The 25,388-nt window shown below is 39.0% G+C and overlaps 1 protein-coding gene across 3 annotated transcripts in view; it reads left to right on the plus strand.

Moving 5' to 3' along the window:
• SUGCT (succinyl-CoA:glutarate-CoA transferase) overlaps positions 1-25,388 on the plus strand; it is a 538,921-nt gene that overhangs the window by 162,659 nt on the left and 350,874 nt on the right. For all 3 annotated transcript variants that reach the window (XR_013814318.1, XM_079786519.1, XM_079786520.1), the window contains exon 10: positions 17,184-17,255. Coding sequence is in view for 2 of the 3 variants with exons in the window: in XM_079786519.1 (XP_079642645.1) it covers positions 17,184-17,255 (72 nt within the window). In the remaining variant the exon portion in view is untranslated. The remainder of the gene's footprint in view (positions 1-17,183; positions 17,256-25,388) is intronic.

The raw sequence follows: 25,388 nt of genomic DNA on the forward strand, positions 1-25,388 counted from the left end.
GAATAATGGTGGTTCACTTTAATAACCCTGGGATAAGGAATAGCCTTTAAATCTGGAGAACTTTTGGATGTTTTCTGCTATGTGCTGAATACTCTCTTTTTTTATCTTAGTAAGAGAACCTGTGTTTGATCAAATAAAATAAATGTGAAAATTCTTTGAAAGTTGTAATATGCTCTGCCAAAAGTAGGCTTAGTCAGTACTTTGTGTTATTACTTTGAGAACCTGGAAAGAGCACCCCCTCTGAGTAAGGACCAAAGTCTAGGAAAATATTGCAATAACCAACTTTAACAAAGGCTAAAGCCAATTTTTGATAAGATCAAGGCAGTCTTTTAGGTAATTCAACCTGCCGGCCAGAACAAAACTTAACATCAACACCCTAGAATTTTATAGGAAGTTAACGTAATCCAGAGGCTTAGCAATATATCCTTTATAATGTTTAACACATAATTGAAAATTTGTAGATGTGATAAAGTTGCAAAAGTGACTGATATGCAAGAAATAAAGTAATCAATGGAGGCAGACAGAGATGAACCAGATATTAAATATAAGAGGCAAAGACTCCAATAATAGTCATTATAAACGTGTTAAAAATACTAGTAGAGGAAAAGATGGTCAAAATGGTGATGATAAAAAGATAGGCTATTTCAACAGAAATATAAAATTAATTAAATGGACATTAAACAATACCAAAATGTATCAGAAATTGGAACTCATTAGATAAATTTAACCATAAGTTGCACACAGTAAGACAGTATTAGTGAATTCAGAGAGAAGTCAATAAAAATATCCAAACTGAAGTTCAGGATAGAAAAAGTTATGGGATAAAGAAAAGAATGGAAGCAAAAAAAAAAAGTATAAGATACAGGTAGATCATGCTCAAAAGCTCCAACACATGTGTTGTAATTTCAGAGTATAGAGAGAATGAGAATAAGCAGTATTTGAAAAAGTAATGACTGAGAATTTCCCTAAACTGATGAAAGATATTAACCAACAGATTCAAGAATCTCAGGCAACTGAAAACTGTCAACATCTTCTGAAATGAGGCCAGAAGTGGAGAAAGTCATATTATCTTTGGAAAAGCTACATAAAGCATAATGACAGATTAAAAAAATCTATGGAGCCCTGTTTGGGTAGCTCAGTTGGTTGGAGCATCATCCTCTGGATGCGCCAAGGTTGCGGGTTTGATCCCTGATTGAGGCACATGGAATCAACCAATGAGTGCATGGACAGGTGGAACAACAAGTCAATATCTCTCCCTTCCTCTCTCTCTCTAAAAAATAATCAATCAATAAATATTTAAAATAAATCTATGGAAGCCAGGAGACAATGTAATGTTATTATTAAAATGCTGAAATAATAATTGTAAAACCCTGAATGGTATAAGACCTAATATTAATATGATATTCTGTCTTGACATCTGAAGCCAGGAGGCCCTCAAGTGGGCCTAATTGCATGTTCCTGTCCCCATTCTGCTTCAGTAACTGAGGTCCCCTAGCCAAACCAAGTCTCCTTAACTAATAGACCAGGCACAGTGTCTGTTTATTCCTGAGTAGTGTTTCAGTTCCTGGCCAGCCAGTGGAATTACTCAAACAAGCGAGTCACCTTCTGTGGGAACCAGAGGATGCCCCCCCTCTTGGTGCTATCAAGCCTGCTTCCCAATGACCCTGGCTGTTCACTTTGTTACTGAGTGCAGCTCCCATGTGGCCCTGTGCGTGCAGTGTCCTCCTCCCCTGGGCTGTGGGTATATGTGACTAGTAAACTGCTGTTGATCCTATCTGTCCAGTTTTGGGTGTTGTGTTTGGCCATCCCCTAACCCTAGGGCAGGGGAGTTCTCCTTCACCCATGAGGTGAAAAGGATGTAAGATTATATGCCAACCCGTGGTTCTTTTTTATTATTTTATTATAATTTTTTTATTGTCTAAAGTTTTACATATGTCTCATTTTTCCCTAATTGACTCCCCCCCAGCCATTCCCACCCTGGGCAAACCCCCACTGCCCCAGTGTGTGTGTCCATTGGTTATGCATGCTAATATGCATGCATACAAGTCCTTTGGTAGCTCTCTAACCACCCCCCCCCCCCCCCCGCCATTTGTCTCTGGATCTATTCTTTTATTATTATTTTTTATTTTTTATTGTCTAAAGTTTTACATATGTCTTATTTTCCCCCAGTTGACACCCCCCCACCTATCCATTCCTACCCTGGGCAAGCCCCCAATGCCCCAGTGCCTGTGTCCATTGGTTATGCTAATATGCATGCATACAAGTCCTTTGGTTGCTCTCTAACTTACCCTTTCCCCTGCCTTTCGTCTCTGGATCTATTCTTGTTCATCAAATTATGTTGATCATTATATCCCACATATGAGTGAGATCATGTGATATTTATCTTTCTCCGACTGGCTTATTATTTCACTTAGCATAATGCTCTCCAGTTCCATCCATGCTGTTGCAAATGGTAAAAGTTCCCTCTTTTTTATAGCAGCGTAGTATTCCATTGTGTAGATGTACCACAGTTTTTTAATCTACTCATTTGCTGATGGGCACTCAGGCTGTTTCCAAATCTTAGCTATTGTAAATTGTGCTGCTATGAACATAGGGGTGCATATATCCTTTCTGATTGGTGTTTCTGGTTTCTTGGGATATACTCTGGTTCTTTTTTTTTTTTAATATATTTTTTATTGATTTCAGAGATGAAGGGAGAGGGAGAGAGAAATAGAAGCATCAATGATGAGAGAGAATCATTGATCAACTGCCTCCTGCATGCCTCCTACTGGGGAGCGAGTCTGCAACCTGGGCATGTGCCCTGACCAGGAATTGGACCATGACTTCCTGGTTCATGGGTTGATGCTCAACCACTGAGCCACACCAGCCAGGCAAGACAGAGAGAATCTTAAAAGAAGCAAGAGAAAGACAGTAAGGTAGCTATAAGGGAGCTCCCATAAAACTGATTTAACAACAGAAACATTTCAGACTAGAAGTGATTGGCATGAAATATTTAAAGTGATGAAAAGCAAGGGACCTACAATCAAGACTTCTCTTTCCAGCAAGGCTAGCATTTAAAATCAAAGGATAAATAAAAAGCTTCCCAGAAAGAAAAAGCTAAAGGAATTCATCACCACCAAACCAGTATTCCATAAAAATGTTAATGGGGCTTCTTTAAGAAGAAGAAAAACAAAAAGAGGAACATAGTTATAAAGCATAAAATGGCAATAATATGTACTTATCAATAACAATTTTAATGTAAATCGCTTAAATGCTCCAATCAAAAGATATAGCGTAGCTGAATGGATAAGAAAATAAGACCCATATATATGCTGTCTACATGAGACCCACCTCATAACAAAAGGTGCACACAGACTGAAAGTGAAGGGATGGAAAAAGATAATTCATGCAAAAATAAATGGGAAAAAAATCTGGGGTAGCAATTCTTTTATCACAAAAAATGGACTTTAAAACAAAGACTATAGTAAGAGACAAAGAAGGACACTGCATAATGAAAAATGGAGCAATTCAACGAGAGGATATACCCCTTTTACACAATTATGCACCCAACATAGGAGCACCTACATATATAAAGCAAATAGTTTTTAAATATATATTTTATTGATTTTTTAGAGAGAGAAAAGAAGGGATAGAGAGATAGAAACATACATGATGAGAAAGGAACATCATTGACTGGCTGCCTCCTATATGCCCCCATTAGGGGATCGAGCCTGCAACCTGGGCATGTGCCCTGACCAGGAATTGAACCGGTGGCCTCTTGGTTCCTAGCTTGATGCTTAGCTGCTGAGCTACACCAGCAGGCTATCAAGCAAATCTTAATGGACATAAGGAGAGAGGTCAACCATAATATAGTCATAGTGGGGGATTATAACACCCCATTAACATCAGTGGATAGATCTTCCAGACAAAAAATCAACAAGGAAACAGCAGCATTAAAGGACACACTAGATCAGATAAATTTAATTGATATTTTCAGAACATTTTCCCCCAAAGCAGCAGAATATACATTCTTCCCAGTGCACATAAGAACATTTTCTAGGATAGACAACATGTTAGGACGCAAAACAAGTCTCAATAAACTTAAAAATAATGAAATCATATCAAGCATCTTCTCTGGCCATAAGGGTATCAAACTAGAAATCAGTCATAAAAACAAACAAACAAACAAAAACAAAACAAAACACGGAAAACAAATAAAAACACATGGCGGCTAAATAAGGTTACTAAATAATGAGTGGGTTAACAATGAGATCAAGGAAGAAATCAAAAGATACCTTTGTGATAAATGAAAATAGAAACATAACAACCCAAAATCTTTGGGACACAGCAAAAGCAGTCCTAAGAAGGACGTTCTTAGCATTCCAGGCCTACCTCAAGAAACAAGAAAAATATCAAATAAACAATCTAACCGTACACTGAAAGGATCAAGAAAAAGAACAATAAACAAAACTTTGATCAAAGTTACTAGAAAAATGGAAATAATAAAGGTCAGAGCAGAAATAAATGAAATAGGGTCAAAAAACACAATACAAAAAATGAATTAAACTAAGAGCTGGTTCTTTGAAAAGATAAAAAGGTTGATACACTTTTAACCAGACTCACCAAGAAAAAAGAGTAATTCAAATAAATGAAATGAGAAATGAAAGAGGAAAAATAACAACTGACACCGCAGAAATATAAAGGCTTATAAGAAAATATTTTTAAAAACTATACACCAGCAAATTGGACAATCTAGAAGATCTTGATTAAATTTGTAAATATATACAATCTCCTAAACTGAATCAAGAAGAAACAGAAAATCTGAATAGAACAATTACAATTAACAAAATTGAAGCAGTAATGAAAAAACTCCCAATAAATAAAATTCCTTGAGTGCATTATTTGGTGAATTTTACCAAACATTCAAAGAAGAACGAACACCTGTGCTTCCCAAACTATTGCAAGAAATTCAAGAGGAGGGAAGACTCTCAAGCTCATTTTATAGTGCCAGCATTATCCTAATTTAAAAAAATATCAGATAAAGACATTAAAACAAAGAAAATTATAGGCCAATATCCCTGATAAACATAGGTACAAAATCCTCAACAAAAGATTATTAAATTGAATTCAGCAATACATTAAAAAATATCGTATACCATGATCAAATGGGATATATTCCTAGGATGCAAGGTTGGTACAATATCCACAGATCACATTTAATGTGATATACCACATAAACAAAAGGAAGGATAAAAATCATATGATCATATCAATAGATGCAGAAAAGCATTTGACAAAATCCAGCACCCATTAATGACATAAACTCCCGGCTAAGTGGTAATAGGGAAATCATACCTCAATATAATAAAGGCCAAAAATGAAAAACCCACAGCCAGCATCATACTTAGCATGGAAAAACTGAAAGCCTTTTCCTGAAGATGAATAAGACAGGGATGCCTGCTTTCACCACTCTTATTCAACATAATACTGGAAGTCCTAGACATAGCAATCAGACAAGAAGGAGAAATAAAATACATTTAAATTGTAAAGGAAGAAGTAAAACTGTCATTATTTGCAGATGACTGTACATAGAGAACCTTAAGAATTCCACCAAAAATCTATTATAACCAATAAATAAATTCATTAAAGTAGAAGAATACAAAAAAATATCCAGAACAGGTTGCATTTTTATACACTAATAACGAACCAGCATAAAGAGAAACTAAGAAAACAATCCCATTTGCAATTGCATTAAAAACAAAAGCCTAGGAATAAATTTAAGCAAGGAGGTAAATTATAAGACACTTAAGAAAGGAACTGAAGAAGACATAAATAAATGGAAGTAAGTACCATGGCCATGGATATGAAGAATTAGCATCATTAAAATGTCCATCATACCCAAAGCAATCTATAGATTCATCACAATTCCTATCAAAATACCAATGGTGTATTTCACAGCACTAGAACAAATAATGCAAAAATTTATATGGAACACAAAAGACACCAAATAGTGACAGCAATCTTTAGGAAGAACAACAAAGTCTGAGGAATCATGCTACCTTATACCAAACTATACTACCAGACTTTCATAATCAAAACAGCATAGTATTGGCATTAAAAAGACATATAGATCAATGGCACAATGTAAAGAGCCTAGAAATAAACCCATGCCTATATGGTCATTTAATATTTGACAAAGAAGGTAAGAACATGCAATAGGGTAAACACAGTCTATTCAATAAATGGTGTTGGGAAAATTGGATAGATACATGCAACAATATGAAACTAGACCACCTTTTTATACCATTTACAGAATAAACTCAAAATGGATTAAAGACTTAAAATGTAAGACTAAAAATTATAAATCTCCTAGAAGAAAAAATAGGCAGTAAAATGTTGGACATTCATCTGAGTAATTTTTTCCCCTGCTATATCTGCTCCAGCAAGGGAAACAAAAGAGATAATAACCAGTGGGACTACATCAAACTAAAAAGTTTTTACACAGCAAAAAGGAAATTATCAATAAAATTAAAAGAGAACCCACTGAATGGGAGAACATACTCTCTAATGATATATCTGATAAGGGGTTAATATCTAAAATTTGTAAAGAATTCATACAATTTGAGACCAACCCTCCCCCCCCCCAAACAATCCAATTAAAAAATGGGTGGAGGACCTTAATAGACACTTTCAAAGAGGACATACAGATGGCCAATAGACTTATGCAGATATGCTTAATGTCACTAATCATTACAGAAATGGAAATTAAAATTGCAATGAGATATCACCTCACCTCTGTTAGAATGGCTATCATTAACAAATCCACAAACTATAAGTGTTGGAGAGGATGTGGAGAAAAGGGAACCCTCATACACTGTTGGTGGGAATGGAGGTTAATGCAGTCACTGTGGAAAGCATTATGTAGTTACCTCAAAAATTTAAAAATGGAACTGCCTTATGACCCAGTGATTCCACTTCTGGAGATTTATCTGAAGAAATCCAAAACACTAATTCAAAAGAATATATGCATCTGTATGCTCATTACAGCATTTTTTACAATACCAAGCTATGGAAGCAGCCCAAATGCCCATCAAAAGATGAGTGGATAAAGTGGTGGTACATATATACAATGGAATAACAAAGAATGAAATCTTACCATTTGTGACAGCAAAGGAAACTAGAGGGTATTATTCTAAGTGAAATAAGTCAGCCAGAGAAAGATAAGTACCATATGATTTCACTTATATGTGGAATCTAAAGAACAATATTAATGAACAAACAAAACAGAAACAGACTCATAAATACAGAGAACAGACTGATGGTTGCTGGAGGGGAAAGGAATTGGGGAACTGGGTGCAAAAGGTGAAGGGAATTGAGAAGTACAAATTGGGACTTATAAATATATGGTGCCAGGTGGGTATCGGAAATATTAGGGGAACAGTTTGTAAAGTATACTAGTGGCCCGGTGCATGAAATTTGTGCATGGGGGAGGGGTTCCCTCAGCCCAGCCTGCACCCTCTCCAATCTGGGACCCCTTCGGGGATGTCTGACTGCCCTGTGGGATTGGGCCTAAACTGGCAGTCGGACATTCCTCTCGCAATCTGGGACCACTGGCTCCTAACCGCTCACCTGCCTGCCTGTCTGATCGCCCTTAACTGCCTCTGCCTGCCTGCCTGATTGCTCCTAACCCCTCTGCCTGCCTGCCTGATTGCCCCTAACCTCTCTGCCTGCCTGCCTTATCACACCTAACTGCCTCTGCCTGTCTGCCTGATCACCCCTAACTACCCTCCCCTGCCAGCCTGATTTCACCCCTAACTGCTCTCCCCTGCCGGCCTGATTGCCCCTAACTGCCTCTGCCTGCCTGATCACCCCTAATTGCCCTCCCCTGCCGGCCTGATTTCGCCCCTAACTGCTCTCCCCTGCTGGCCTGATTGCCCCTAACTGCCTCTGCCTTGGCCCCTACCACCATGGCTATGTCCAGAAAAAAGTAGGACGTCTGGAAGATGGCCGGTCAACCTGGTCTAATTAGCATATTACCCTTTTATTAGTATAGATAGATTATATAGGATAGGATTGCTTAAATGGGGGAGGAAGCTTTTTTCAGCAGCAGGAGGAGATGCTCTTGGCAGACAAAAATACATAATCCCTATATCTGGACTGATAGCCAGCCACATGCACTGTATTGTCAAACCAGTCATTAAAAAATTGAACTTCTTTCTTACACCTTACACCAAACAGCTGTTGCCCTTAAAACCCCTCCTCAGCCCCCACCTTAGGTTCTGCCTTTGCAGTTCACCCAGATTAGGTTCTGACTGGTCGGTTTCTATGCCAGTCAGTGTCAAAAGCTCTGTCTCCTAGGCAGCCATTGGCTCCTCGCACTTCACCCAGATTTGGTTCTGATTGGTCAGTTTCTATGCCAGTCAGCGTCAAAAGCTGTGCCTCCTAGGCAGCCATTGGCTCCTTGCAGTTCACCCAGATTTGGTTCTGACTGGTCAGTTTCTATGCCAGTCAGCATCTCTGGGCCTATCTCTGGGCCTGATCAGAGAGGCAGGCCTTGCCAGCAGCCGAGCATCTCTCTCTCTCTGAGAGATCAGCAGTTCAGCCCGCTCACCAGTCCCCGCCCACCTGAGCCTGCTGCGTGTGCAGCCTGGTGTTTGGTTGTCCCTTTGGTCGTTTTGGATGTTACGGACCCTGGATCTTTATATATATAAATGATTGTGTAACACCTGAACCTAATACAAAATAATATTGAATGTAAACTGTAATTGACAACAAGTAAAAAAAGATATCCATTGACAATTTATGAAAAATATAAATAATTTAAGACATTTTCATTTTCTTTCTTGCCATTGCCTCCATACCCAGTATTAATAACCAAGTGTTTGAAATCCTAGATATGTTTGATTTGAAATGAGATTAAATTGATTTTTAAGAACCTTCAGGACATCTTTGAGCATTCAAACTTTATTTGGAATTGGGAAATTCTGGCCTATATCTGGGATAACTGGAAATCAGTACATAATATTGTACTCAAGGCTGTTCTAAAATTCAAGGCAAGTGCTAGTATTTAGAAATGGGTCCTCCAAAAGGCATATACCCTATGAAAATATGCAGACAAAGCCAAATAGGTAGTATGTGAAATTAGGTATTCCTGGGCTCATTTACCATTTCATAGATGACACTGTTCTTGACTTGTAAGCAGTTTGTGCCTTATAGCCATCTGGCTCAGCCAGCTCTAACACCATAAGGTGAACTGAACTATTAGTGATAGGAAATAGTGCTCTATATTTGTCACAATGTACTCTCCCAGTCCCAAAGCCAGTGACTGCTTGACATTCCAGAAAACATTCTCATGGCAATGAGTTAAACTTCATGGAATGTCTTTTTCCAGTGGATGATGAAGTCATTTAACAAGGGTTACCTTTTGTGGAAGAATGTGGTGTTAAAAATTAAGTAACCCAAAGGCTTAACATTTGTGTTCCTTTTTTTTTTTTTAAGTAGACACTACCAATTGGATGCACTTTATTTAGACCAGAGAAAATACTGATAAATCAACACAGGTAGCTCATGAGGATGACGCAGAAAGTTCCAGTTTTTCTTTTTTCCATTCGATCATCTGATAGATTGAGTTGATGCAGAACTTCCTCCTGTGGTTTTATATTTAGAAAACTCAATAGTTAGGGCATCATCAAATGGGGCCAGCATGCCTAGAAGCTCAGAAAGCAGAGCATTTGGGAAGAACAGACACTTCCAAGAACAATGGGAATTCCAGACTGACCCTCTTATTTCTCTGCCTTCACATCTGCTCACTATTCCCTGCTCCTGTAGTTCACATCTTTACCCCTCAGTCAATCAGGTATGGTCACATTTTACATCTGAAACTGCTCTAACCTGAGGAACTAAACTCTGAACCCCCATGCTCTTTACATATCTTTCCATGTCTTTCAATTTGATGACTTGTGCCATTTCCTTGGGATATCTAATCCTTTACCAATAAGTATTTTCTCAGCCTGAAAAACACCTCTCTCCAAAGAGAGGAGGTTTATCATGACTAGAATGTGAAGAAAATCATGTCATTTCTGCGTGATCTTCCAACCAGTGAAACTGGTCACCCTTGGATAAGCACAGCCCACAGAAAAAGGCGTCTTTCCTCAGGAATAATAAAATCTGGTCTTCTATGTGGAAAAGCTTAGTTCTGGCTTTGTTTTTTTAAAACTAAAGATAAATATCACACGATCTCACTCATATGTGGGATATAATGAACAACATACATAAACTGATGAACAAAAATAGATCCAGAGACATAGAACCACCAAACAGACCATCCAACCTCAGAGGGAAGGCAGAGGAGGGGGCGGGGTTAGAGATCAACCAAAAGACTTGTATGCATGCATATTAGCAATGGACACGGACATTGGGGCAGTGGGGGCTTGTCCTGGAGGGTGGGAGTAGCCGGGGAGGGTTCAATTGGGGGGAAAGGGAGAGACATATGTAATACTTAAAACAATTTAAAAAAAGATTAAAAATACAAAACAAAACAAAACTACAGATATTTGCTCCTGCTCCCCTTTTCCCACCTTTTCATGCAGAAGTGACTGCCTTTTTCCACCTTAGGCTTGACTTCCTTACAAAAGGAAGAGACACCCGAGTCATGAGTGTTTGCAGCTCAGTTTGCTGCGTTTGATCTGTGATGGGAAGCATGCTAGTGGGGGTGTGCATGGCCTGTTGTCACTTGTCATGCCTGGTAGAGAGAGTGAGGCAACCGAGGATGAAGAGTCAGAGAAGGGAGTTATTTGCAGAGTGGATGAGGGCCCAGGCACTAGAATCTGAGGGCTTAGAATGCACGCGGGAGTTCCTTTTACGCAGACCCAGTATATAGTAATTGTTTAATAATAATAGTTTTTATTGCGTCCCCAACTTTTATCAGCAACTATTCTATGCCCCTCCTACTGTGGCTCTCACCTCACACTGAAATTGTTTCACTTCAATAACCACTGAATGGAGCATTTTACAGTCTGACCAGCCGACCTTGCGTGTTTAGTGACTTTTATTATGAGAATTTTTTGACTTCGCAGGATTTCTTATTTACTGTCCTAGCCATAGTCTCCTCCTGTCTTCACCACCTGTTCCATACTCAGCCCATTGATCACTGCTCAGTAACATTCTGGGTATTTTTCCTAAACTTGTATCTCTTTGTCATATCCATCTGATAAAACCCTAAATCTAGTGAATGTAAATATTCATTTATTCCCTGTAACTGAGTGATGATGGAAGGAAGCCACTTAATTAGGCTCTCAACACTTCAGCATTACAATTGTGCTTATCTGGTTACTCTGCTCTCCGTCTTGGTAACGATACATCAGCAGGTCTCCACTCCTTTCAGTCTTCTAGTCTCACGTCTCCCAGCCCTCCTCTCATTTGATAGCCTCACCTCTTCCTTCATCAGAAAGCAGAAGGATCCAGTGTGAACTTTCACCAGCTGACATGGGGGCCTGGCTCTGCATCGTGCTCCGCCTGTGCTCATTCTTCACTTCCTGGATGTTTGCATGTGCTGCCTCCATTTCCTTGCCTGTTACTTAGTCCTTGATCCACTTCAAACCCAATTCTGTCTACATTGTGATACCAGGGCCACATTCGCCCAGGTAAGGAAAGACGGCCTGTGGGCATTCTTTAGTGCCCATCTTACTCTCTGGCTAACTCCTCTTCTGCCCTCTTTCAAATGGGGGTGGCCTTCAGACTCATCCTCGGCTCCCGTACTTCCCCCTACTCTGCAGTGTGAACTCTTTCTAAATGACCTCACCTATGTGATGGCTTTAGTAATGGGTGACAAGCAAATGACTCCCAAGTTTTGTCTACAGTTCACAGGCTTTCATATGGTCCCCAATTCCTACTCATTTGAAATTTCCCTCTGGATTATCACAAAAACTCCTCAGACACCTAAATGCCATCCATGATGCCTTCCTTTCCCTGAGATTTCAAATCTCAACCGTCATGTTCAAGTCATTACCAACTGTAGTAGATTTTAACATCTAAATATTTCTTAACTTTATGTCCTTCCATCTCTGTTGTCAGGGCTCTAATGTTATATACCAGCATCTTTTTGAAAAATAAAAATAAAAATGCTGACCTCTTTTTTTACCACTGTAATACTTTAAACAATAATTTTTTTTAAAAGTTGAGATAATTGTAGATTCACATGTATTGTAATAAATAATGGAGACAGATTCTGTGTACCCCTTATTCAGTTTATGCCAGTGGTAACATCTTGCAAAACTATAGTATAATATCATGATCAGGATATTGACATTGATATATTCAAGATACAGAACATTATCATCACCATAAGGATGCTTCCTATTGTCCCTTTTTAAAAAATGATTTTTAGAGAAATTTTAGGTTCACAGCAAAGTTGAACAAAAAGTACAGAAATTTCCCATTATACCACTTTTCCCCACACATGTAAAGTCTCCCCCATTATCAACATTGACGCACCCCTTACCCAGGAGTAGTATATTTGTTACAACTGATGAACCATCATTGACACATAATGATCATTCAAAGTCCATGGTTTATATTAGGGTTCATTCTTGGTATACATTCCATTGGTTTGGACAAATGTATAATGACATGAATCCATCATTATGGTGTAACACTGAGTATTTTCACTGCCCTAAAAGTCCTCTGTGTTCTACCTATTCATCCTTCCTCCCATCCTGCTCCAGTAACCACTGATCTTTTTATTGTAAAAATAGTTTTGCCTTTTCCAGAGTGTCATATAGTTGGGATCATGCAACATATAGCTTTTTGAGATTGGCTTCTTTCACTTAGTAATATTCACTTAAGGTTCCTCCATGTCTTTTCATGGCTTGATAGCTCATTTCTTTTTAGTGCTGAGTATCACATTGTCTGGATGTATCACAGTTTATTCCTTCCCCTGCTAAAGGGTATGCTCTTATCAAATGCTCACTTGGCCACACCCTTAATGTTTTCTTCTAACCATAATTTCTCATTTTTCACAACATACAGGGTATTCCAAAAATATATTAAACACTTTAACAGCTGATAGCTCAATTTTGAAAAGGAAATGTATTTTAATAAACACTGCCTTCATAATTATTCAAAGTATGTGTATACATTGTTTTGGGACACCCTATAGCTAGAGAATTTTCAAATCCTTAGTTTCTGTTTTCTTTTTGCTTAATAATTTTACCTTTGGGTCATTTCTCTTTTTTTTCACATTGTACTATAAGTAGTCAGGAGGAGCCAAGTTGTACCTTCAACATGTTGCTTAGAAAGAGCTTTAGCTAAACATCCAATTTCATCACTAGCAAGTTCTGCCTCCCATGAAATACTAGAACATGAACACAGTTCAGCCAAGTTTTTCGCCTTTATAACAAGGATCACCTTTCCTTCAGTTTCCAATAACCCTAATTTCCACCTGAGGCCTCATCAAAATGATCTTTACTGTCTACATTTCTACCAACATTTCATTCAGAATGACTCAGGTTATTTTTTAAGAAGACTAAGGCTCTCTCTACAGTGCTTTCTTTTCTTTCTGAGCTCTCACCAGAATTCCCCTTAATGGTTTGTTCACGCAATGTAGATTTTTTATTTTGTACCTCAAAACTCTTCTAGTCTCTATGCATTACCCAGGTCTAAAGATGCTTCCACATCTGTAGGTATTTTTTTACAGCCACACCTCTCTTCTCAGTACCCTTTCTCAGGTTGCTAAAACAGAATAGCATAGACTGGGTGGCTTAAACAGCAAACATTTATTTCTTACAGTTGTTGAGACCAGGAAGTTCAAGATCAAGGCATTGCATATTTGGTGTCTGGTGAAGACCTACTTTCTGGTTCATAGATGGCTGTGTTCTTGCTCCTAATATCATCTCACAGGGGTTAGGATTTCAATATGTGAATGTTTTTTTGGGGGGGAGCACCAATAACATTTCAGACTATAGCACAATGTAGTATTTTTTTTAGAAAGTTCTTATTAAAATATATTTATTAAACAAAAGAGGGACCAAATAAGTATTTAAAGCACTCATAATCTTACCTTTATTTCTATAAGTCTGTGATTAGGTGCTCTTTAGTCTAATCATATTCTGGTGGCTTAGCTGTTATTCACTTTCCTGTGATCATTAACTAGTTAGCTCTGCTTAAGTTTTTAAAAATTATGTGTTGGTAAAGATCTATTTCATGGTAGGTTTCAAGCTTAAGGAAGAAACAAGCATTTCATCATTAATTAAAAGGAAATAACCTCTCCTCACAAAATGTAAACTTGTTGAACATGTTACTAATCTAAATTTTTGAAAGCCTTTTTTTACATTATACCTCTCAACACACATTGTTACTTCACATAAGTTTTGCACTCCCCAACTTCCTCTTCCTTTGCAAAAAGGAGAGCAAATATACAACCTGTGTGCCTTCATAGTTATCAATGGCTTGTTGAGACATCTTTGCTCAAAACCCTTTGTCCCTCACTCACAGCTGTATTTCAGATCCCTTTTAGTAGTTTGAGAAATACTAATCCCTTATATATAACACTAGAGGCCCGGTGCACGAAATTCGTGTACGGGTGGGGTCCCTAGGCCTGGCTGGTGATCAGGGCAAGGCTGATCGGGGCTGGGCCGATTGGGGCCCGAAGGCCCCAGCAGGGTCGGGAGAGGAGGCAATTGTTGCCGAGCCCGGTGCAGAAGGAACGGACGCCACCATTGTCGGCGCCCTACCACTGTGCGGTTCCCTGCCTCCCCCCCCCCATTCCCTCACTGCCATGGCGGGTGGGTGGCGGGCCAATTGGGGCCTGCTGACCAAGGGGAGGAACAGAGCACAGGAGGTTGGCCGCTGGCCTTCGGCTGCCCTGGGAAAGGGGCCATGTTCACTGCCACCAACCCCCAGTTTCCCATCCCAGCCCAGGGCCTGGCCCCGATCAGGTGATCAGGGCCTGACAGCTGGGGGGAGGGGCCACGGGAGGTTGGCTGGCTGGGGGAGGTTGGCTGTGGAAGTGCACTTATTACCAGGGGGAAGCTCCTGCATTGAGTGTCTGCCCCCTGGTGATTAGTGTGCATCATAGCGACCGGTCATTCGATTATAATGGTTGCTTAGGCTTTTATATATATAGATTAACTTTGCTTTGCCCTGTGAACAGGGAAAATGAATGTTTAAAATAGTGCATGTGATATCTTTTTAGTAGCATTCATTACCAAATCAAGCAAAAATGTAAATAGGATAAACCTGTTATAGTGTTTTCCTTACAATCCATTTTAGCCACAATTCTACCACATGGAACCAATCACTTGATTGATTCATTAACAATTTATAACCATTTATTAATTGGTATTATTCAGCTATTAGTCTTTGTAGGAAGAATAAAGAAAAAATACAATCTACCAGCTCTGCTCTACCAGTACTGTACCACTTTCTATGATGATGGTGGAAATGCTCTCCACCTACATTATCGAATATGACAGCCACTGGCCATGCATGGCTATTGAATGCTTGACATGTAGCTAGTGTGTCTGTGGAATTATACCATTAATTTAATTTTTCTAATTGACAGTTTCATTGGGAAATAATTCACATACCATATAAGTTCACCCATTTAAGGTATAGGATTCAATGGTTTTTAGTGTATTCACAGAATTGAGCAGCCATTATCACAATCAATTTTAGTACTTTCCATCACCTCAACAAGAAACCCAATGTCAATTAGCAGTAGATCCCCAAATTTTTACAACTTCCTTAGACCTAGGTAGCAATTAATCTGTCTCCACAGATATGACTATTTTGGATTTTTCATGTAAATGGAATCACATATATAATCTTTTGTGACTAATTTTAGTTTATTTAAATTCAATTGCCACATGTGGCTAGTGGCTACCATAAGAAGCAAGTGAAGTAAAAGACCAAGTACAGATGCTTAAGAAATGCTGAAGGCTGAGGATAAGATACTCCTGCAAGACAAATAAGAGAGATTGAAGATGAACCTAGACAGAGCTTAGAGACAACAGGTTTCTGGAGGATGGGATAATTAATAGTACTAATAACAAAGAGGGGTCAGAGTGCTTGGTAAAGAAGGGCAGACAGGTGGCACTTTCATACCATTTAGAGATGGAGGGAAGATCACTTGAGAGGGATGACAGGATTGATGGAAATTTTGTTTTGTTGCTGTTAATATTTTTAGTGTAGGCATGAGCCTATAAGTAGGCAGTAGACAAGGATCCAGGGGAAGTAAAGACATTCAAGGTGTTTGAGCAGGGTTCTGGAAGACGTTAGTTAAAGCAGTACCAAGGTCATTAGCATGGGAGTAAGCCCTGCTAAGAAAGATAGAGGTCATGTTTCTCAGAGGCAGGAGTGAGAGAAGAAAAAGTAGGCAAAGATACAGAGCAATTTTTACATAGAAAAGAAGGAAACTGAAGGAATGTATTTACTTAAGGAAAGTGGGAAGAAATCTTTCTGAGGGTAAAGTTTGGTTCCTCCAAACTCTACTGTGATCAAATGTGGAGAAGAAGGTGCTGAGAAGTTCTCCAGAGAGGCTAGGATTATGGGACGTGGGAATGTCAATTACTTATCGGTATTGCTGTCTAAATGTCTGTCCCTCCAAAAAGGGACAGACATTTTCAGGTAGATAAGCCAAAGAATTCCAGGATCCAGATATGTCCATATTCACTTACTAAAGAGTAAAAATTGTGCACAAGTTTGCATCTGAGGTTTTCAAAGATGAAATGTAGATGCATCAGCGCACACGTCCACCCTCTTTCCCTTCCTTCTTTCCTTCCTTCTGCCTTCCTTTTTTCCATCTATTCATATAGTTTGTAGAAAACGATGTACCCTCTTGCTTTGCCCTACAAGAAAAAAGTGGAAGCAAAATACAAAACTTTGGGAAAATTCAACATTATTCGTGTTGTAATGAATACAGAATTTCACATTATGAGCTGTAATAAAATTCCAGGATTTTCTTCATTTTCCTAAATTATTTCCCCCTCCCATGTTATAACACTGGAAGGGCCAGAAAGTGCTTCTAAAATCCCCAAAGAAAGCCACTATGCAAATATAAGTGGAAAATATACTAATTCGTTGATACTGACTTAATAACATTGCTTTAGAACAAGCTTTTTATATAGAAGTTTTAGAAAGTAAAGCCAACTTTTGTGGTATTCTCAATATATAAAATTATAAATTTATGTGTGTATTTTTTATTTTAGGCTTTTAAAACCAAGGATGGCTATCTTGTAGTTGGAGCAGGAAATAACCAACAGTTTGCTACTGTGTGTAAGGTAAGTTGTAATCTTTGGGATGGGTGGATGATATATGCAACAACTCATTTAGTAAAAAGCCAGGAAGGTTTAATTTTGCCTAGAACAGTGTTGCTAAGTATATAAGCAACTCAAGAACCTCCTGTGTTAGACTTAAGTTACAGTACGCCATTTTCATGCTTATAAATACCAAGTACAGGGTCTGAATCAGCACTCTCACTGTTTTATTTTTTCTGAGGTATCAGGCTGTATTTTGAAATGAAGAATGATAGTAACTTAAATTATTGTAAAACCTGACCTGTCTGCCAGTCCAAACAAAAGGAAACAACAACAATAACAAAATTAAAGGGATCTTCAACACTAGTTGTTGTTTTTTTTCCCCCCTCCCTCCCTCCCTCCCTCCCTCCCTCCCTCCCTCCCTCCTTCCCTCCCTCCCTCCCCTTTCCTTCCTTTCCCTCCTTTCTTCTACAACATGGGCCTAATTAGGCCCAAATATAATCTTCTACTAAATTTATTTTTTTATCACCAGAAAATATTGTAAAAATTTGAAGTATTTTAATGACTACCTTTCTGCAAAATTTATGTTTTAAGATTTTAGCAAATATGGTTTTATAAAAAACGTTGCTCCTCAATAAGGCCTTAAAAAGTGGCCTTGCAATCATTTAAAGTAATTTTATGTTGAAGATACTTTTTTTTTAAATTTAAATATATATTTTTATTGATTTTTAAGGAGGATAGGGGAGAGGGAGAGAGAGAGAGATTGAAACATCAATGATGAGAAAGAATTATCAATTGGCTGCCATGCCCTGACCAGGAATCAAACCGTGACCTCTGGTTCATAGGTCAATGCTCAACCACTTAGCCACACCAGCCGGGCTGAAGATACTCTTATTTTTTAGCAATGCTCAGGCATTTAAAAAAAATTTGATGTTTTGCATTTATCTAAGCTCTTTTTGGTCCTGTTTTTTTTTTTTTTTTTTTTTTTTTTAACTTAAGGCCTTAGGTTTCGGTTTACTTATTCCAGTTGTAATGCCGTAAATATAATCTAGTTCTTTAAATAAATGTTTTTGTGTGTTTTTTCCTTACATATATGCAAAGGCCTCAAGTACTGAGAATGTTTTCCCTGATTGGGACACTTTTTTTTTTTTTTACTAACTATACTACCATGAGCTTTCAGTTTTATTAAAGATGCCTATGAGTGCCTTATAGAAACCTTATTTATTGTGGTTAACTTATTATGTACAAAACTTATTTATTACCATGCCTCTTTCGAATGAGAGATTAACGAGCAGAGCTAAAAACCACAGCAAAGGGGTGGGAAGTACCACAGAGAAGGTGACAAATGGAGATAGTTCTGATTGGAGGAAGGGCTGGAACATCTGAGGTGGGGAGGAGGGGAGCTTTTATAATGGTTTCTCTGAATAAGTGTAGAGAAAATTGATTCATACATTTGATCTGGGATCAAAGAATCTTTATTGTGAACGGTCAATGTTAAAAATATGAAACATACGGAAGCTGTTGCCTATGAAGTCATTTGTGTACTCTAGCTCCAGAGATGTAAAAGCCAGTTCATTGCTATAAACGAGTACAGATTGTCTTCCTGGGCCATATGTTTTGGAGTTTTCTCTCTCCAGAAAAGGTGGGGGAGGAGAGGAGAGAAATTACTGGTTGACATATTCTTTACTGTTGAAAATAACTGTACTGAATTCTTTTTATTTTTGATTCATTATTGCTGATTAATTTGAAACTTTTGAACTTCCTCATAAATATCCATAAGAACATTTATTGGAAAAGATTTTTATTTCAAAGCAAGATATTTGCCATAAATCATAGTACTAAAATATGAGTTATCGCTGAGTGTTATGACACATTGTTTAAAAAAAAAGACTATCAGAGGGCTTTGGAGAATGGCATACTGACCTTGTTTTTTCCATATGTGAGTTAGGAATGATAATTCCTGTTTTGAGCCATTAAGACAGTATCTATAAAATTCTGAGATCTTCAGAAAAAATTGTGTATAAGATTTTAATGTTATTTACATAATTTACTAGGCATTTTGAGCAAACATTGCAATCTGATTGGCTTTTTCAACCTTCATAATTATATCCTTACATGTAAACTTGTTTTAAAAACCTTTTCACCTAAGAAGTATCACCTGTGTCCTTATTTACTTTATTATTTTTTTAAAAAAACTTCTCCCAAGAACTTTTGTTTTCTTTTTTAGAGAGAGAGGAAGGGAGAGGGAGTGGGAGAGAAAGAAACATCGATTTGTTGCCTCCCGTATGTGCCCCAACCAGGGATCAAACCCGCAGCCTGGGTATATGCTTTGACAGGGAATCGAACCTCTGACCCTTTGGTGCATGGGATGATGCTCCAACCAACTGAGCCACACTGGCCAGGACACCTGTATCCTTATTTTGATGCAAGATTTTCCTCCTCCTGACTGTAGTGGATGGGTTTCTTCTAAGTATTTTTTTATTCAGATATATCTCATACTGAGAGGCCTGTCATTCAAACTGGCCTTATAGAAGATGAGATCCCCAGTTTTTGACAGTGAGCCCATTAAGATTGATGTTTTGCCAGGTAAGAGCCACTTTGAAATATATGGCCACTCCACTTCCCTACCTCCTGGGGAGAAATGTAGCAATATTGCCTGCCACAACTGAGTAGAATTCACTAAGGCCTAGTCTCTTCCCAAAATAAAATTTGATATACTGCTTAACTAACACTTCTTGGGGAGGTTCCTGTTAGGGAATTTCTTATTGTCAGGGATTAGAGTGAGGGCAAGAACATAGGGTTCAAAGCTTGGAGTTGAGAATATCTTCCTGCATATAAAGTGAACCTTGCTTTATAAAAAATCCCACTTTATGGCCCTTAACATGATACAGAAGAGTAGGGAATGTGAGCATATGTAAGTTATTTCAAGCTGATTGATGCCAACTCTAATGGGTATTCCTATTTGAAGTATATTGACATCCTTTTAAAAGTTATTTGGAGTTAAAGTTTCTTTTATTGGAGGCAATATGCATTGGCTCCCAACTTCAGCATGCATAGCAAATGTCCATTCCCAAAGATTTTGACTTAGTATGTCTGAGATGGGACACAGGAAGGGATCACCGAAGGGCCCACACACAGACTTGTCCAACCTGGGCACAGCAAAAAAACCGGTTTAAAGGGCACCTACATATATGGGAAGTCAATTAATTTACTAGCCCTAGAGCATTTGCCAAGCATGAGGGCAACTGTGGGAACTCTCTCTGATGTCAGAAACACAGAAGAGCACCGTTTGTTTTGCTGCCACTCCACCTTGATTTCATGAGCACAAACACAATCCAGAAGTTCTAGGCAGCTGGCCAAGGCCATCCCTGTGTGCCCCAGACCCCATGCCCACACCAGCTCTGTGGCTGGCCCCTGGACTCCCCATGGTGCAAGCGCCCTTTAACTACAGCTCAAGCCGCGTGCAGTGCAGTTTGTCCCCTGGACTTACCGAAGCCTTAGCCTGCTCCAACTACAGCTCCACCTGACCTGCCAAAGTGGCCTTGGCTCTGCTTGCCTGCCGGGACTGCCTGTGACCTGTGCCGGCTCCAACTAAAGACCCAGCCAGCCTGCCAAGGCAGCCCAGGTGAGGCTTGCCTCTGGGATTCCCTATAGCCCTCACTTTCTCCAGCTCCAGCGCCAACTGGCCTGCCAGACACCTGGTACACGTGGTTTACAAAGGGGACGCTCCTACGTAAGGCCACTTCTTCCTTACCAGCAGAGGTTGCTGTTTTGTCTAATTCAAAGAAATGTAGCCTAAATGAGGAGACAGAGAAACATGTTCCAAATGAAAGAACAGGACAAAAACCCAGAAGAAGGACTAAATCAAATGGAGATAAGCAATCTACCAAGTAAAGAGTTCAAAACATTGATTATAAAAATGCTCAACAAACTTAGGAAAAGAATAGATGAACTTAGTGAGTACTTCAACAAAGAAAATAACTGTGGAGAACAGTATGGAGTTTCCTCAAAAAACTAAAAATGGAACTCCCATTTGACCCAGTAATCCCACTTCTAGGAATATATTCCTAGAAACTAGAAACACCAATCAGAAAGGATATATGCACCCCTATGTTCATAGCAGCACAATTCACCATAGCTAAGATTTGGAAACAGCCTAAATGCCCATCAGCAGATGAGTGGATTAGAAAACCATGGTACATCTACACTAAGCGTCCTCAAACTACGGCCCGCAGGCCACATACGGGTGTTTTTGCCGTTTTGTTTTTTTACTTCAAAATAAGGTATGTGCAGTGTGCATAGGAATTTGTTCATAGTTTTTTTTAAACTATAGTCCGGCCCTCCAACGGTCTGAGGGACAGTGAACTGGCCCCCTGTTTAAAAAGTTTGAGGACCCCTGATCTACACAATGGAATACTACGCTGCTATAAAAAAAGAAGGAATTCCTACCATTTGCAGCAGCATGGATGGACCTGGAGAACATTATGCTAAGTGAAATAAGCCAGGCAATGAAAGAAAAATACCACATGATCTCACTCATTTATGGAAAATAAAGAACATTATAACCTGATGAACAAAAAGATAGATACAGAGGCAGTAAAGCATCGAACAGACTGTCAAATTACAGCGGGAAGGCTGGGGAGTGTTGGGGAAGGGGGAAAGAGATCAATCGAAGGACTTGTACGCATGCATATAAGCACAACCAATGGACACAAGACACTGGGGGTGGGATGGGATGAGGGCATGTGACAGGGGCTAGGGGAGGCTGGGGGAAGGTCAATGGGGGAAAAAAAGGAGATATATGTACTACTATGTGTAATACTTTAAACAATACAATAAAATTTAAAAAAAAGAACAGTAAGGATTGAAGAATATAATAATTGGAATGAAAAACACACTAGAGGGAATCAATAGTAGATTAGATTCCACATATAAGTGAGATCATGTGATACTTTTCTTTCTCCGACTAGCTTATTTCACTAAGCATAATACTGTCTAGGTCCCTCCATGCTATTTCAAAGGGTGAGCGAGCATTCTTTTTTACAGCTGCATAGTATTCCATTGTGTACCACAGTTTTTTAATCCATTCATCTACATGATCTCACTTATATGTGGAATCTAACGAACAAAATAAACTGATGAACCAAATAGATCCAGAGACATTGAAGTGTGCAACAGACCGATGTATTTCAGAGGGAGAGGAGGCGGGAAGAGATTAACCAATGAATTTATATGTATATATGCATAACCCATGAACAGATAGTAGTGTGAGTAGGCCTGGGGAGAGGGTAAGAGAGAGATGAAGAAGGGTATATGGGGGGAGGACATCTTACAAAAAAGATAAATTGTAAAAAATAGTAGATTAGATGATGCATAAGACTGAATCAGTTACCTGGAAAACAAGGTAGTGGAAATCACACAATCAGAAGAGCAAAAAATAAAAAAAAAAGAAAAGAGATAGTTTATGGGACCTTAGGGATGATATCAAAGAAGCATTTAAACATTTACATCATAGGAATACCAAAAGTGGAAGAGAGAAAGGGACAGAAGAACCTATGTGAAGTGATAATGTCTGGAAACTCCCCTAACCTGGAGTCGGACTAAACATTCAAGTCCAGGAAGCACAGAGAGTCCCAAACAAGGTGAACCAAAAGAGGTCCACACCAAGACACATCGTAATTAAAATGCTAAAATTTAAAGATAAAGAATCTTAAAAGATAATTTTCTTTAGTGATGTGTTGGAGTTCTTTTGTCTTTATTTTTGTGTATCTATTATAGGTTTTTGGTTTGTTGTTACTATGAGATTCATATATAATAAGCTATGTTTATAAGTCTATTTTAAGTTTAAAAATTAATGTTTAAAAATCAGTTTCATTTTAATACACAAATGTGAATTTTAAGAAAGAGAAATTAAGAAAAAAAATCTTATTTACAATTGCATTAAAAAGAATGAAATACCTAGAAATAAATTTAACCAGGTAGTAAAAGACCTCTATAAGACATTGAAGAAGGAAATAGAAAAAGACATAAGTAAATGGAATATACCATGCTATTGGATTAGAAAAATTAATATTGCTAAAATGTCTATGCTACCCCAAACAATTACCAGATTCAATGCAATCTCTATTCAAATGACAATGTCAGTTTTCACAAAACTAGAAACAAATAATTCTGACATGTATATGAAACCACAAAAAACCCTGAATAGCCAAAGCAATCTTGAGAAAAAGGAACTAAGGTGGAGGTATCATGTACCCTGATTTAAAACTATATTATAAAGCTATAGTAATGAAAACAGTAGGGTTCTGAAATAAAACCAGACACATAGATCAATGGAACGTAATAAAGATCCTGAAATAAACCAACATGTATATGGTTAATTAATCTATGACAAAGGAGGCAGAAATATACAGTGGGGAAAAGATAGTCTCTTCAAAATATGTGTTGATAAAATTGCACAGACACATCCAAAAACCATGAAACTAGGCCACTTTTTTTTTACACATGTACAAAAATAAACTTGAAATGAATTAAATACTTGCATGTAAGACCTAAACCATAAAATTCTTAACAGAAAATATAGGCAGTATACTCTTTGACTTAGAAATATCTTTTTTTGGATATGGCTTCTTGGGCAAAGACAAGAAAATAACAAAATGTAAATGGGACTACTTCAAACTAATGAACTTTTGAACAGTGAAGGACAGCATCAACAAGATGAAAAGGCAACCTACTGCATGGCAGAAGTTGTTTGCAAATGATATAATTGATAAGGGGTTGATATCCCAAACATATATAGATTTCATATGACTCAACATAAAAAAATATCCAAAAAAAATATAGATTTCATATCACTCAACATAAAACAAACAAGCAAAATAGAAATAGACTCATGGATACAGAGAGCAGACTGACAGTGTCAGAAGGGAAGGGGTTGGGAGACTGGGAGAGATTAGGAAGTACAAATTGGTAGTTAAAGAAAAGTCAGGGAGATGTAGATTACTACATAGGAATCTATACTAATAAAAGGGTAATATGCAAATTGGTCACAATGCCCTCACAGTAACAACTGAACAGCAGGTTGCATGGGGTAACAAGGCTCGTAGGGGTGTTAGCGAGGGACGACCAAACGACTCACCAGCAGGCTGTGTGGGGCGACCAGGTCGGCAGAGGGGTTAGCGAGGGATGACTAAACGACTGACAAGCAGGCTGTGTGGGGCAACCAGGCTGGCAGGGGGTTAGCGAGGAATGACCAAATGACTGACCAACAGGCTGCGTGGGGTGACCAGACCGGCAGGGGGGGGCAGTGAGGAGCGACCAGGCTGGCAGAGGGGGGCAGTGAGGGCAACCAGGTCAGCAGGGGGAGCAGTTGGGGGTGATCAGTCTGGCGGGGGGGCAGTTGGGGGCGACCAGGCTGGCAGGGGGGACAGTGAGGGGTGACCAGGCCAGCAGAGGGGGGCAGTTGGGGGAAACCAGGCCAGCAGGGGGGCAGTTAGGGGCTACCAGGCTGGCAAGGGGGGGCAGTTGGGGGCAACCAGGCTGGCAGGGGGGCAGTTAGGGATGATCAGGCTGGCAGGCAGAGGTGGTTAGGGGTGATCAGGCTGGCAGGGAGGGGGCAGTTAGGGGCGATCAGGCAAGCAGGCAGGTGAACAGTTAGGAGCCAGCAGTCCTGGATTGTGAGAGGTATGTCTGACTGCCGGTTTAGGTCTGATCCCGGGGATTGGGCCTAAACCGGCAGTCGGACATCCCCCAAGGTGTCCTGGATTGAAGAGGGTGCAGGCTGGGCTGAGGGGACCCCTCCCCCTGTGCACGAATTTCATGCACCGGGCCTCTAGTATAGTCAATAATATTGTAATAACTATGTATGTGGCTAGGTGGATACTTGAAACTTGGGGGACCACTCTGTAAAGTATGTAATTTTCTAACCATTATGTTGAACTTCTGAGACAGAATAATATTGAATGTAAACTGTAATTGAAAAATAAGTAAGTAAGTAAGTAAATAAATAAAATGGAGAGAGAAGTGAAAAAGATTTCCCGGGGTAGAGAGCATCTCAATGGTATAATTTCTGTTTTAAATGTTTCACTTTTTCATTTCCTTTAGTAATAATAAAGACCACATTACTCTCCCACATTTCACAAAGCTACAGCACACAGA

This window comes from Cnephaeus nilssonii (genome assembly GCF_951640355.1).
Source record: "Cnephaeus nilssonii genome assembly, chromosome: 12".
Lineage (NCBI taxonomy): Eukaryota > Metazoa > Chordata > Mammalia > Chiroptera > Vespertilionidae > Cnephaeus > Cnephaeus nilssonii.